The sequence below is a fragment of the Octopus bimaculoides genome, chromosome 30 (assembly GCF_046866305.1).
Source record: "Octopus bimaculoides isolate indiv1 chromosome 30, ASM4686630v1, whole genome shotgun sequence".
Taxonomy (NCBI): Eukaryota; Metazoa; Mollusca; class Cephalopoda; order Octopoda; family Octopodidae; genus Octopus; species Octopus bimaculoides.
In genome coordinates this window covers 16,425,938-16,440,937 of record NC_142957.1, presented here as the reverse complement: position 1 = coordinate 16,440,937, position 15,000 = coordinate 16,425,938, and the positions used below count along the sequence as shown (strand labels likewise).

Sequence of the window (15,000 nt, the reverse complement as noted above, 5' to 3'; positions counted from 1 at the left end):
CATAAGGAAGTGAATATTAATACTACCTCCACCACCACAACCTACTACTACAACAATATCAATACTACCTCTACTACCACCACCAACACCATCACCACCACCACTACCACCGCCATCCACATCACTGCCGCCACCACAACATCAATACCACCTACCACCACAGTAGCAACAACACTAACCACCTCAAAAAAGAATGTTAACGATGGTAATATAGTATTAATTAAGACTTTAAAACAAGACGAAACAGCAGTGAAGCAGATGAGTTGTTATTGACAGTCATGCTGACCACCGTCCACCTTGTCCAACCGACGAGACAAACTGACCTTACGTGCACGGATAATCAATACTCTACGTCAGCGTCAACGAAAACGTTGAAATCCGACGGCAGATTTTGCCGTCGTTGCCGTCGTCGTCGCTGTAGTCGCCATATCTTCCTGAAGTACCGTCATTATAAACCCAATGGATGTTACACCACCAATGGCCTCGTCGTCGCTACCTCCCAGGCCATCATCCCCTCTGACGGGGTCACCATCTCCACCCAGGGTACCGTCACCCCTGGCAGTTTCACCGTCACTACCCACGGTGTCTTTCTCATTGGTGGACTCGGACTCACCGTCAACACCTGGGACAGCATCGTCATTGACAGGCTCTCCATCATCACCCACAGCGCCGTCCCCACCGACAGGGTCACCTATGTCACCCCCGATGACATCTTCATCACGGGCGGAGTCAATACCGTCACTGCCCAGCCCGTCATTGCCGGTGATGGCGTTGCCAATGACATTACCACAAGAGGAGTCGACACAGACGCCATCATCCTCACCGCCAATAACACCAGTACATGCACCACGTCCAACGACATTGCCTCTAGCCCCACGGTCGACAGTGCCACAAGTACCGTCACCATTGACGGTATCACCAACGCCATCACCACAACCGTCACCACAGCCGTCGCCAAAGCGATCATCAAAATTCTTCCTACGCCCATCTCCTCAGCGGTCCCCACGGGCGAGCCGTTCAGCACAGAAGAGCCCATCACCACAGGCGAGCCCATCGCCGCGGGCGTCCCCATCCCCACAGGTGTCCCCAACGACGTCACCCTGCTCGTCTCCTCAGCTGTCACTCACGTTGCCGCCACGGCCTCCTCATGCGCTGTCGCGGCTCTCGCCTCGGCTGTGGTCAAAGGCACGCTTTCTTTCCCCTTCCAATTCTACCCCATCCCTTTATCCACAGTCCCCTGGAACAGCATTAAATAGACGAGGATACCTTCGGGATTTGTCTAACAAGAAAGTTAAGGTAAGGCACCAACAGTTATATCTTTTATTTTGTTTTGTAAATGCATATATTCACACAAACACGCACATTATATATATGTACATGCAGGTATATATGTGCATAGATATGTATGTTTATGCATGTATATGCATGCATATATGTGCATACATATGTATATATACGTGTGTGTGTGTGTGCATGTATACATATATATATATATATATATATATATATATATATATATATATGTATATATGTATTATGTATGCATGTATATATGTATATATATATGTGTATGTATGTATACATATGTATTTGTATATGTGATATGTATATGTGTGTGTGTGTGTGTGTGTGTGTATATATATATATATATATACATATATATATATATATATATATATATAAGTATATACATATTGATATTTCTGTTTATGTGAAGATATTTTTTCAAAAAATGGTTTGACATTCAAATTGAAGAATTGCTCAATACTTTATAGCAGAGAACAAACTGTACACTTTTGTCAATTTTTATATATGTGTGTATATATATATATATATATATATATGTGTGTATATATATATATATATATATATATATATATATATATATATACATTATGTGATGTTTTATATAAAAACAATTCAACATTAAATTGAAGAATTATTTGATACATTTTAACAATACATGTTTATTAATTTTCACATGATACACACAAACACACTCACACACACACATTTACTATATGATACGGATTCACGTGGTTAAATAATTATCTATGTATTCACCTGTCATATTTCCCAGCTTCATTTTATATGCATACATAAATTATTCTTACAGCTTCCACCATTTATTGTATTCTATCATCTCGACATGGTGTTTTTTCACAACCAATGGAACCTACATGGAAGTGTTCCTATGTTTCTAATAAGACTTTTGTTTCCCTATGTTTTCCAATAAACTCTCATGTTCTTCTGAAATTGTAAAGGTAATATATGGACACCCATCACATTATATTTACTCTTTTACTTGTTTCAGTCATTTGACTGCAGCCATGCTGGAGCACCGCTTTTAGTCGAACTAATCGACTCCATGACTTATTCTTTGTAAACCTAGTACTTATTTTATCAGTCTCTTTGCTCAACCACTAAGTTACGGAGACGTAAACTCACCAACATTGGTTGTCAAGTGATGAAGTGATGGTGGGGGGACAAACACAGACACACAAATACATACATTTTTTATAAATTGATTTTAATTGAGTTTTTACCTGTAATTTTGGATTTTGTCCCTAATATTATTATATATATATATATATACATACATATATGTATGTATATATATATATATATATATATATATATATATATATATATATACATATATATTCTCTGAGTGGATGGCGTTAGGAAGGGCATCCAGCTGTAGAAACTCTGCCAAATTTAGATTGGAGCCTGGTGTTGCCATCCGGTTTCACCAGTCCTCAGTCAAATCGTCCAACCCATGCTAGCATGGAAAGCGGACGTTAAACGATGATGATGATGATGATATATATAGACGACGAGCTTCTTCCAGTTTCCATCTACCAAATCCATTCAATACATTTTTAGTAGAGGGTAGGGTTTTACAAGGAAAAACTTATTTTTTCGATAGTGACATTGAAGTTTTCACTTGTTCACCATCAACAGTCTGACAATAGCATGCAAGTCAAAATTTCAAAGTCATTGTTCTTCCTCCTCCTCCTCCTCCTCCTTTAATGTCCATTTTCCATGCTGGCATGGGTTGGACAGTTTGACCACTGCTGGTAAGCAGGAGAACTGAACCAGGTTCCAGTCTAATTTGGCCCCGTTTCTAAAGCTGGATACTTTTACTGTGACACCAGCATCGGTGACTTTACATGGTGCTGGCACAAGTGCTATTATGTGGTGCCGTCATGAATGCTTTTAACCCTTTGAATACCAACCCAACCGAAACCGCCTCTGATTCTGTAATACAAATGTCTTGTTTTCAAAAGTTCTGAATTAAAATCTTCCACCAAACCTTAGTCACAATTCATGTTCCTAACACTAGCTTAATGATAACTAAGTTATTTTACTAAATTCTTTGTTATATTTAAAATTAAGTGAAAGAAACACAGAACATCTCAACAGAAATATGGTAACAAAAGGTGTGAGTGAATATATGTATATATATGTCCATATATATGTGTGTATATATATATATATATATATATATATATATGTATGTATGTCTATATATGCATGTATGTGTGTATATATAAATGTATATATATATATATAAATTTATTCATATACACATATATATGCATGTATGTAAGTTATAATAATTTGACTTGTTGAAAATTCTGGTATCATACTTCACTTTTATGCGTAGCAATTCATACATATATATATATAAATATACATACCTATATAGACATATATATATAAATATACATACATACACACACACATATATATATATATATATATATATATATATATATATATATATATATATATATATATATATATATATATATATATATATGCATGTGTGAATGTATATTTTGTGTGTGTGTATACATATATATATATATATATATATATATATGTATATATATATATATATATATATATATATATATATATATATATATGAGAAAAGTTGAGTTCAATTAGAACATTTTTGTTTCGTTAATTAGATATCTCATAAAGATTCTTCATATTAAATTGTCAGCTTACTATTGTAAGTATTTATTTAAAAAATATGAAAATCTAACGAGTATAAGGTGTTTTATGAGCATTTATAGAAAACGTATTCTATATAAACTCAACTAACAATTAAAGATGGAGAATGGAAAATCCATGCATAGAAAACTTTTAACATTTTCCCATCTTCTCCATTTTAAATTCTTAGTTGGGTTTATATAGAATACATGTTCTATAAATGCTCATAATACCCCTTATATATATATATATCATCATCATCGTTTAACGTCCGCTTTCCATGCTAGCATGGGTTGGACGATTTGACTGAGGACTGGTGGACTAGGAGGCGACACCAGGCTCCAATCTGATTTGGCAGAGTTTCTACAGCTGGATGCCCTTCCTAACGCCAACCACTCAGAGAGTGTAGTGGGTGCTTTTACGTGTCACCCGCACGAAGGCCAGTCAGACGGTACTGGTAACGGCCACGCTTAAAATGGTTATATATATATATATATATATATATATATATATATATAATACAAAGAATATATATGCATGTATACACACATATATGTACATACTTACATCTACATGTGTATATAGATGCATATCAGGGTACAGGACGTTAGAACAATGAACTACAGACAACGGAAGGAACACATAGGAAAACAGATACAGTTGTTGGTGCCTTGGATTATATATATATATATATATATATATATATATATATATATATATATATATATATATATTCTAGAGTACGTTCTGCCTTATCTTCGAAACATCTAGTTAGAATAGAGGCAGCTGACGAAGGATTAATTCCAAGTTTGACTGTAACTGGCACCCCAGAGAGCTGTACCAGGTTTCCATCAGATTTTGGCTTGATTCCTATGGCTGGATTCTCTTCCTAACATGCCCTTCCTAGCGCCATCCACTCCAAGAGAGTAGTGGGTGCCATTTATGCGTCACCGGCATGGGTGCTTTTATGTGCCACCAGTACTGGTCACAACTACAATTATTTCACTTGACAAATACTGGGGGTAATTAACTAAACCCTCTTCTCATAAAGCTACTGGCTTTATGCCGAAAGTGGAAGCAGTTTACTCTTTCATTTGTTTCTATCATTTGGCTGCAGCCATGCTGGAGCACTGCCTGTAGTCGAACAAATCGACACAAGGACATATTCTCTGAAAGCCTAGTACTTATTCTATCAGTCTCTTTTGCTAAACAGCTAAGTTACGGGGAACGTAAACACACCAGCATCAGTAGTCAAGCAGTGGTGGGGGACAAACACAGACATACAAACATACACACACGCATATATACATATATATATATGATGGGCTTCTTTCAGTTTCCGCCTACTGAATCCACTCACAAGGATCTGGTTGGTCCGAGGGTAGAGTAGAAGACACTTGCCCAAGGTGCCACGCAGTGGGACTGAACCCAGAACCATGTGGTTGGTAAGCAAGCTACTTACCACACAGCCACTCCTGCGTTGTTGTTATTATTATTATTATGACCATAATGATGTTGATGCTGCTATTTTTAGCAGTCCCATGTGATGTACTACTGCACTGCTTACTGTGCCTCCCCACTTTGACGTAGGGGTGTGGTACGTATGCATGTCACTGTCCTTTGAGAATATTGCTTTGTGTTTGCTGCAGCAGATTTGTCTTTGATTGTTTTTTCTCTGATGTTTTAGTTGTGTTTTTTTGTTTTGTTGTGTGGTTTACAGTCTGAAGTTATATCTTTTAGTCCTTGAGGTGTGTGTACATGAGTGTATATTTATGCATAAGGTTCTTACATATATTTACACAGATGTGCATGCACATACATGCACTCTGTAAGGTTGCGAGTTCAATTCCCGGCAACGCGTTGTGTCATTGAGCAAGACACTTTATTTCACATTGCTCCAGTCCACTCAGCTGGCAAAAATGAGTAGTACCTGTAATTCAAAGGGGGCCAGCCTTGTCACACTCTGTGTTGTGCTGAATCTCCCTGAGAACTAGCCTGTATGGTATGGCTAAGCCAAAATGGTTTTTTGTATTCTTCCTTTCTACTTGGAGAGTTTAGATTTAGTTATAAAAATATTTCCTTCTGTTTAAATGTAATTTCATTAAATTTCTATATCTTTGAGCAGCTGAAGATTGCTCTACATTTTACATTTGATATAATTAACGTTCACATTGCTTAATTAAATGGAGTCGCATGAAACAATCGTACTACATTAACTTTGAATATCCTTGTTGCTTATTTTGATTTTAATCACCTTATTTTGAAACTATGGATAATACCGTACTAAATTCTGGTGCCTAAACTTAAGTACCATATTCACCTGAATCTAGATTTATATATATATATATATATATATATATATATATGTATATGTTTGTGTGTCTGCATGTGTCCCCCCAACATCACTTGACAATCGATGCTTGTGTGTTTACGTCCTTGTAACTTAGTAGTTCGGCAAAAGTGAATGATAGAATAAGTACTAGGCTTACAAAGAATACATCCTGAGGTTGATTTGTTTGACTAAAAGCGATGCTGCAGTCAAATCACTGAAACAAATGAAGGAATAAAACAATCGCTAACCACTACACACATTTTTTTCTCTGCTTGTTTCTTTCTGTTGAAGAGCGTAGGCTCGAAATGTTAAAGACTTTTTCAATTCCCGAGCGTTAAACTAATACATCTATTTGTTTCCTACACCACCTGTCTTTTGTCTGTTGTTTTTTTCGTAAATTCTCCCATATATATATATATATATATATATATATATGACGAGAGAGAGAGAGAGAGTGAGAGAGTCAGGTGGGATGGTTCAAGGCTGGAGTGTCTTTGATGAGGGGCGATCTCAGAGTAGACATCAATAACTACAAGAATAACAATGCCAATAACAGCAACACCATGAACACCACCACCAACAACAACAACTACTACTACTACAACAATAACTACAACAACAGCACACCACCATCACTGCCACCACTACAACCACCACCGCCGCTGCCACCACCACCACCACCACCACCAACAACAACAACAATAATACTGAAAGCACTGTCCACTTTTGATAAAATAACTGAAGGAATCCAAAAATCCAACAACAAAGAAGCAAAAACAAAGCAAACAACAACAACAACAAAAAACCCTATAGACCTCCCAATTGCAAGAAAGAAAGAAACAAACAAACAGAGAAAGAAAAAAAAGAAGGAAACAAGATATGTAAGACTTCTGTTGAAATACAACACACACACACACACATGTTTTATATCTGTTTCATATCTGTTCCATATCTGTTTCATATCTGTTCCATATCTGTTTCATATCTGTTCCATATCTGTTCCATATCTGTTTCATATCTGTTCCATATCTGTTTCATATCTGTTTTATATCTGTTTCATATCTGACTGATATGAAACAGATATGAAACAGATATGGAACAGATATGAAACAGATATGGAACAGCTATGAAACAGATATGGAACAGATATGAAACAGATATGGAACAGATATGAAACAGATATTGGGTGACTGCGGTGTCTTATTCCATCAATTTTTAAACATAGATATGGATGCGTATGTGTGTGCGTGTGTGTGTGTGTGCGTACGAGATGTCCGTGTGCATTAATGTTTGAATAGCTATCAGGGTACAACAGCCACACAAGTACGTATACACACACACGCATACATATATATATATACATATATATCTACGTATATGTGTGTGTATGTGTGTGTGTGTATATATATATATATATATATATATATATATATATATATGTATATATATCCATATATATATAGACATAAATATATATACATACATATATTTGTCTATATGTGTATATATGTATACATATGTGTATATATATATATGTGTGTATATATATATATATATATATATACCTGCATACATATATACATATATGGGTGTGTGTATATATATATACATACATACACGCACATATTTGTATATATATATATATATATATATATATATATATATATATATATATATATACATATATACATATATATATATACACATATATATATATACGCATATATATATATATATATGTGTGTGTGTGCATGTATATATATATATATTTGTGTGTGTGTATATGTGAAATATACACGCGTGCACATTTTGATGAATGGGTTGGCATGAAACTCAAACCCCCTAAGTCACTGCAACCCCCGATAAGAGATATAAACACCATCCTTAATGTATTAATTTCTGTTTTGTTTTGTCTGTAGAAGGTGCATGGCTTAGCGGTTAGGGTATTCGGCTCGTGATGGTAAGGTTGTGCGCTTGATTCCTGTCCTCGCTCCAGTTTGCTCAGCTGGTAAAAATTAGTTGCACCTGTAATTCTGTCGTATATATGTATATATATATATATATATATATATATATATATATATATATATATATATATATATATGTATGTGTGTGTGTGTATATGTTTGTGTGTCTGTGTTTGTCCCCCCCAAATCGCTTGACAACCGATGCTGGTGTGTTTACGTCCCTGTAACTTAGCGGTTCTGCAAAAGAGAGACTGATAGAATAAGTACTAGGCTTACAAAGAATAAGCTCCGGGGGTCGATTTGCTCGACTAAAGGCGGTGCTCCAGCATGGCCACAGTCAAAGGACTTAAACAAATAAAGAGAGTAATTGTTGCTGTTCAAAGTAACCCCAAATCAGGGGTTACTTTGAACAGCAATGTTTTTTTTTTTATTTATGTTCAAAAGCTGAATATGTTATTTGGAGGGATAAATTTCCATCAACTGTAAGAGTTGCTTTTAAGTGCTGGAAGTGCGAGGATACTTCTGTGGCACTTATGCATGCTCTGGATCTTTCGATATTTTGGCACAGGTATGACACTAATTGGGATTTAAGGCGTCAGGCTGGCAGAAACGTTAGCACACCAGGTGAAATACTTAGCGGTATTTTATCTGTCTTTACGTTCTGAGTTCAAATTCAGCCAAAGTCAAGTTTGCCTTTCATCCTTTCGGGGGTCGATAAATTAAGTACCAGTTGCGTACTGGGGTCGACCTAATTGACTGGACCCCCCTCCCCGAAAATTTCAGGCCTTGTACCTAGAATAGAAAAGAATACTAATTGGGATTTGTCTTGCTTTAAAAATGAATTCGACCATTGAGCTGAAGGAAAATTGTCTTTTAAATTGCGTTACTGTGCGACCTTGAGCTGTGATATAAAGAGGAAACAAAATATTATATTTTGTTCAAAGTAACCCAATTTCATGGTTCTTTCCTCATGGGCCCCACACAATGTCTGGCCAGTTGTGTTTTAACTTCAAAGCTATTCTAATGCATGTATATATGTGTGTGTACACATGTAAGTATGTGTGTGAGTATACCTGAATGAATGTGTATGTATGTGTACATGTGTGTGTGTAATGTATGCATACGCATGTGTAAATATGTGTGTATATATGCATGTTTGTATGTGTGCGTACACATCTGTGCCTGCATGTGTGTGTGAGTGCCTGTACGTATGTATATATGCCTATATGTGCAAGTGTATGTGTCTGTATAGGTATGCATGTCTGTGTGTCTGTGAGCGAGTGTGTGTATGTCTGCTCCTCTTCTTAGTCATGTGATCGCTGTCATCTTTAATCAGCCTAATTATTTTGACAAATGACACGTAAAGTAAAAGAAAATAAAAGCAATGAAATTTCTGTGATGTTAGCTACAGAGATGGCCACGTATTGTCAAGACATTTTTTCCCAACTGAATTCACTGCAGCATGCAAAAGAAGCCTTTCTAACTTAATTAATAATCAAGCTATCATCATCATCATCATCATCATTTAATGTCCGTTGTCCATGCTGGCATGGGTTGGATGGTTCGACCACAGCTGGTAAGCTGCACCAGGCCCCAGTCTGATTTGGCATGGTTTTCTACGGCTGGATGCCCTTCCTAGCGCCAACCACTCCAAAAGTGTAATGGGTTCTTTTATGTGCCAGTTGGGTGACACCAGTATCTGCTGCCATGACTACGATTTTACTCGGTTTGATGGGTCTTCTTCTCAAGCAAAGCATAATGCCAAAGGCCTCGGTCATCTGTCATTGCCTCTGTGAGGCCCAACACTCAAAAGGTGCTTTTCATGTGCCACCAGCATTGGTCACTGTGCCTCCATTAGACCCAATGCTCACAAATTTGCTTTTTACCTGTCACCGGCACAGGTGCCAGTTATGAAAATATGTTCTAGGGTCGATTTGTTTGACTAAAACTCTTTAAGGTAGTGCTCCAGCATGGTCAGGTCACTGCCAAATGACTGAAACAAGTAAAATGAAATAATAAAACCAAAATGTCTTTTTATCTTTTATTGTTCACTTGTTTCAGTCACTAGACTGTGGCCATGCTGGGGCACCGCCTCGAAGTATTTTAGCCAAATGAATTGACCCCCACTACTTAATTCTTTTGCTAAATCTGGTATTTATTTTACCAGTTACTTTTACTGAACTGCTAAGTTACAAGGACATAAACTGTTTTACTATAACCATATTTATATATGTATGTTATGCGTGCACATGATAATGAATTATTTGATTCTAAATCTGAGGAGTTTCTTAGAGGAGAAATCTTACATGTTTATCCTACATGTATGTACAACTTTGTAACTCCTGTTAGCAAATGGAACATGTGTAATGGTGAACAAATAATACAACGATGTCTTCTTACAATTTCCTATTTTGATATATATATATGTATGTATATATATATATATATATATATATATGTTTGCATACATGCATGCAAGCACACACACACACACACACACACACAACAAGGTGAGTCAGAAAATATTAGAATTGAAAACTTCATTACTTTTAACTCAACCGACCTATGTATGTGTGTGTAAGTATGTGTACACACATACATATATGTATATATATATATATATATGTGTAAATATATATATGAATATACATATATATATGTAAATATATATATGTATATATATATATATATATATGCATATGTACATACACACATATATGTATGTATGTATGAATATATATATATATATATATATATATATATATATATATATATATATATATATATATGTATATATATATATATATATATATATATATATATTGCTGGAAGCGTGTTTGCAAGTATTACTATCATTATGTGTATAATATCATAACAAGTGTTCTCTTTACATACATATATGTATGTGTGCGTGTGTGTGTATGTATGTATGTATGTCTGTCTATGTTTACATGGAGGTATAACGACATGTGGCTGCGGGGGGGGGGGGGGGATGCAATGAGAAACAGAAGCAATGTTAAAGAAATAGAAGATTCTTTTACATTATGCCAAAATATGAAGACAAAGAAACCGACAGTCAAAGAGACAGCACGCTGCAGCGTATATGTATGTAAGCACACACACACACACACATCACATACTGACATATAGTTACTCACATGCATGTATGTATGTATGTATGTATATATATATATATATATACACACATCGATTTATATATACATACATATATATGTATATATACATACATATAAATTTATATATACATATATATGTATATATACATACATACATAAATACATACATATATGTATATACATACATATATGTATATATATATATATATATATATATATAGATATATATATATATACATAGATATATACACTTACACACACATAAACACATATTATATCACCATCATCATTTAACATCAATTTTTTTCAAGCTGGCATAGGTTGAATGAATATATATATATATATATATATATTTGAATAGTTATATATTTAAAATATATATACATATATACGCACATACATACATGCGTTCAAGCACACACAAAGATGTTTTTATGTCTGTCATTTTATTTGAGAGAAAGGGAAAAGAAAACTTTTCCAGCTGAATACTTTTTCGTCTGAAAATTGTCCTACCTCTGCCTGTTTGTCTGTCTCTCACTCGTTCTATCTACCTGTCTATATCTACCTATTTTTCTCTGTGTGCATGTGTGTGTGTGTCTGTCTATCTCTCACACTCTTCATTCTCTCTCTGTCTTGTCTTCCCCTCTTTCTGTCTGCCAAATCGAACCAAATTCGATGACTGGCACCAGTGCCAACCTTTCCTTCATTGGACTCTAAACTCTGCTTGTGAAGACTTGTTCGAGGCAAGTGAAATCGAAATCGAACCAAATTCGATCATTGCCAGAGCAGCTGTCTGGCTTCTGTGCTCGTGGCATGTAAAAAGTACTAATTGAGTGTGATTGTAACCAGCGTCGTCTTACTGGCACTTGTGCCGGTAGCACGTGAAAAAACATTCGAGCGAGGTCATTGCCAGTGCCACTGGACTGGCTCCTGTGCAGGTGGCATGTAAAAGCACCCCACTACACTCTCGGAGTGGTTGGCGTTAGGAAGGGCACCCAGCTGTAGAAACTCTGCCAAATTTAGATTGGAGCCTGGTGCAGCCATCTGGTTCACCAGTCCTCAGTCAAATCGTCCAACCCATGCTAGCATGGAAAGCGGATGTTAAACGATGATGATGATGACGATGGCCATGCCAGCACTTATACCCAAAATACACAGTTTTCATAACCATTTATTCTGCGTTTGTTTATTTTCTTTCTTGATATTTTTATCCATGCATTTCCTTACCTTAATTTCTCCTCCCAACAATTTTTCAAACAGCAACTTACCTTCGTTGATGAAATCCAACTTTTATTTTTCTGCACTCATCTGAAACTGTTTATCATAACCAAATACATTCTATATTCTGTTATGTATTGTGTTCCTTTGTTCTCTCTTTCTCTTTCCAAATACATATAGACATATATATATATATATATATATATATATATATATATATATATATATATATATATATATGTATGTATGTATAGTTTATGTATCTATATCCATTCATCCACACACAAGCAATTTAATCTCATATGTATATATATATATATATATATGTGTGTGTGTGTGTGTATATATATATACACATATATATACATACACTTCCATATAACTTATAAAACAAAGGAGAGCTCAGAGGAGAAGAATCATTTGATGTTATTGCCAAAATTATGTAACTGAGTAACTCTAAAGAACTGGTGTTATGTATAGCTTCATATTAATGACAATAATAATAATAATAATAATAATAATAATAATAATAATAATAATATGCCCTGATGCAGTACCAGGCAATGGTTCTCGTGGCTTCTCATCTTAACTGATTGGAAGTGTTATCATGTACATTGTTTTGTCATGGTATAGAAGATGGGCTACAGCAAATATTCTGCTCAATACCACAGATTTGCTAATGCCCTGATGCAGTACCAGGCAATGGCTCTCATGGCTTCTGATCTTAACTGGTTGGAAGTGTTATCATGTACATGTTTTGTCTTTACAGCAAATATTCTGCTCAATACCACAGATTTGCTTGTCAGTTGGTTGATCTCACCTTGTGACCTTGACATGAAACCCGAGGACTTATTCTTTGTAAGTCTAGTACTTATTCTATCTGTTTCTTTTGCCGAACCACTAAGTTACGGGGACGTAAACACACCAGCATCGGTTGTTAAGCGATGTTGGGGGGACAAACACAAACACACACACACACATATATATATATATACATATATATATATATATATACGACGGGCTTCTTTCAATTTCCGTATACCATGTCCACTCACAAGGCTTTGTTCGGCCTGAGGCTATAGTAGAAGACACTTGCCCAAGGTGCCACGCAGTAGGACTGAACCCAGAACCATGTGGTTGGTAAGCAAGCTACTTACCACACATGCACTCCTACGCCTATATATATATATATATATATATATATATATATATATATATATATATATATATATATACATATATACGACGGGCTTCTTTCAGTTTCGTCTACCAAATCCACTCACAAGGCTTTGGTCGGCCTGAGGCTATAGTAGAAGACACTTGCCCAAGGTGCCACGCAGTGGGACTGAACCCGGAACCATGTGGTTGGTAAGCAAGCTACTTACCACACAGCCACTCCTTGTATATCAAATTATTCTATTGATGGGTTGTTCCTAGCAGAACATTTTTTTTGTTTTTTAGTTAGCGTGTAGTGCCTTGAGTCCCAGTATGATGTTCACATTTCTTATCATCCCTAATGCTCCAATTACTAGCAGTACCGGTTTCATCCTCATGCCCTATATCTTGAATGTTTCGATTTCAAGGGCCTTTTATTTTTGACAGTTTCTCCATCTTCTTTAAGTTTTAACCTCATTTGACTGTAGGATTAACTTGCTACCACCACCACCACCACCACCACTACTGCTACCACTACCACCACTACTGCTACCACCACCACTACTACTGCTACCACCACCACCACTACTGCTACCATCAACACTACTACTGCTACCACCACCAACACTACAGCTACCACTACCAACACTACTGCTACCACCACCACCACTACAGCTACCACCACCACTACTACTGCTACCACCACCACCACTACTGCTACCACCAACTCTACTACTACCACCACCACCACTGCTACCACCACCACCACCACCACTGCTACCACCACCACCACCACTACTGCCACCACCAACACTACTACTGCTACCACCACCAACACTACTGCTACCAACACCACTACTGCTACCACCAACTCTACTACTACCACCACCACCACTGCTACCACCACCACCACCACCACTGCTACCACCACCACCACCACCACCACTACTGCCACCACCACCACCACTACTGCTACCACCACCACCACCACTGCTACTGCTACCAGCAACAGTACAAAATGATTGTAATGTCATGAAGAAACGAGGTGGAAAAGCTAGAAAAATGAACATCAACCTAACTGTTGAACTAAAAACATAGCAGAAGTCAAAGAATGTGTTTATCTCTACATTTCGTAATTGAAACAATTGGTTTCATGCATACTGGCTTCTGCAAAAGACACAAGCAA

At 36.3% G+C, this 15,000-nt stretch overlaps 1 protein-coding gene across 4 annotated transcripts in view; it reads left to right on the top strand.

The window, feature by feature from the left end:
• LOC106873123 (H(+)/Cl(-) exchange transporter 7) overlaps positions 1-15,000 on the top strand; it is a 180,884-nt gene that overhangs the window by 959 nt on the left and 164,925 nt on the right. For all 4 annotated transcript variants that reach the window (XR_016239118.1, XR_016239119.1, XM_089345822.1 and 1 more), the window contains exon 1: positions 1-1,296. This exon is cut by the window's left edge and continues 959 nt beyond it. Coding sequence is in view for 2 of the 4 variants with exons in the window: in XM_089345822.1 (XP_089201948.1) it covers positions 460-1,296 (837 nt within the window). In the remaining 2 variants the exon portion in view is untranslated. The remainder of the gene's footprint in view (positions 1,297-15,000) is intronic.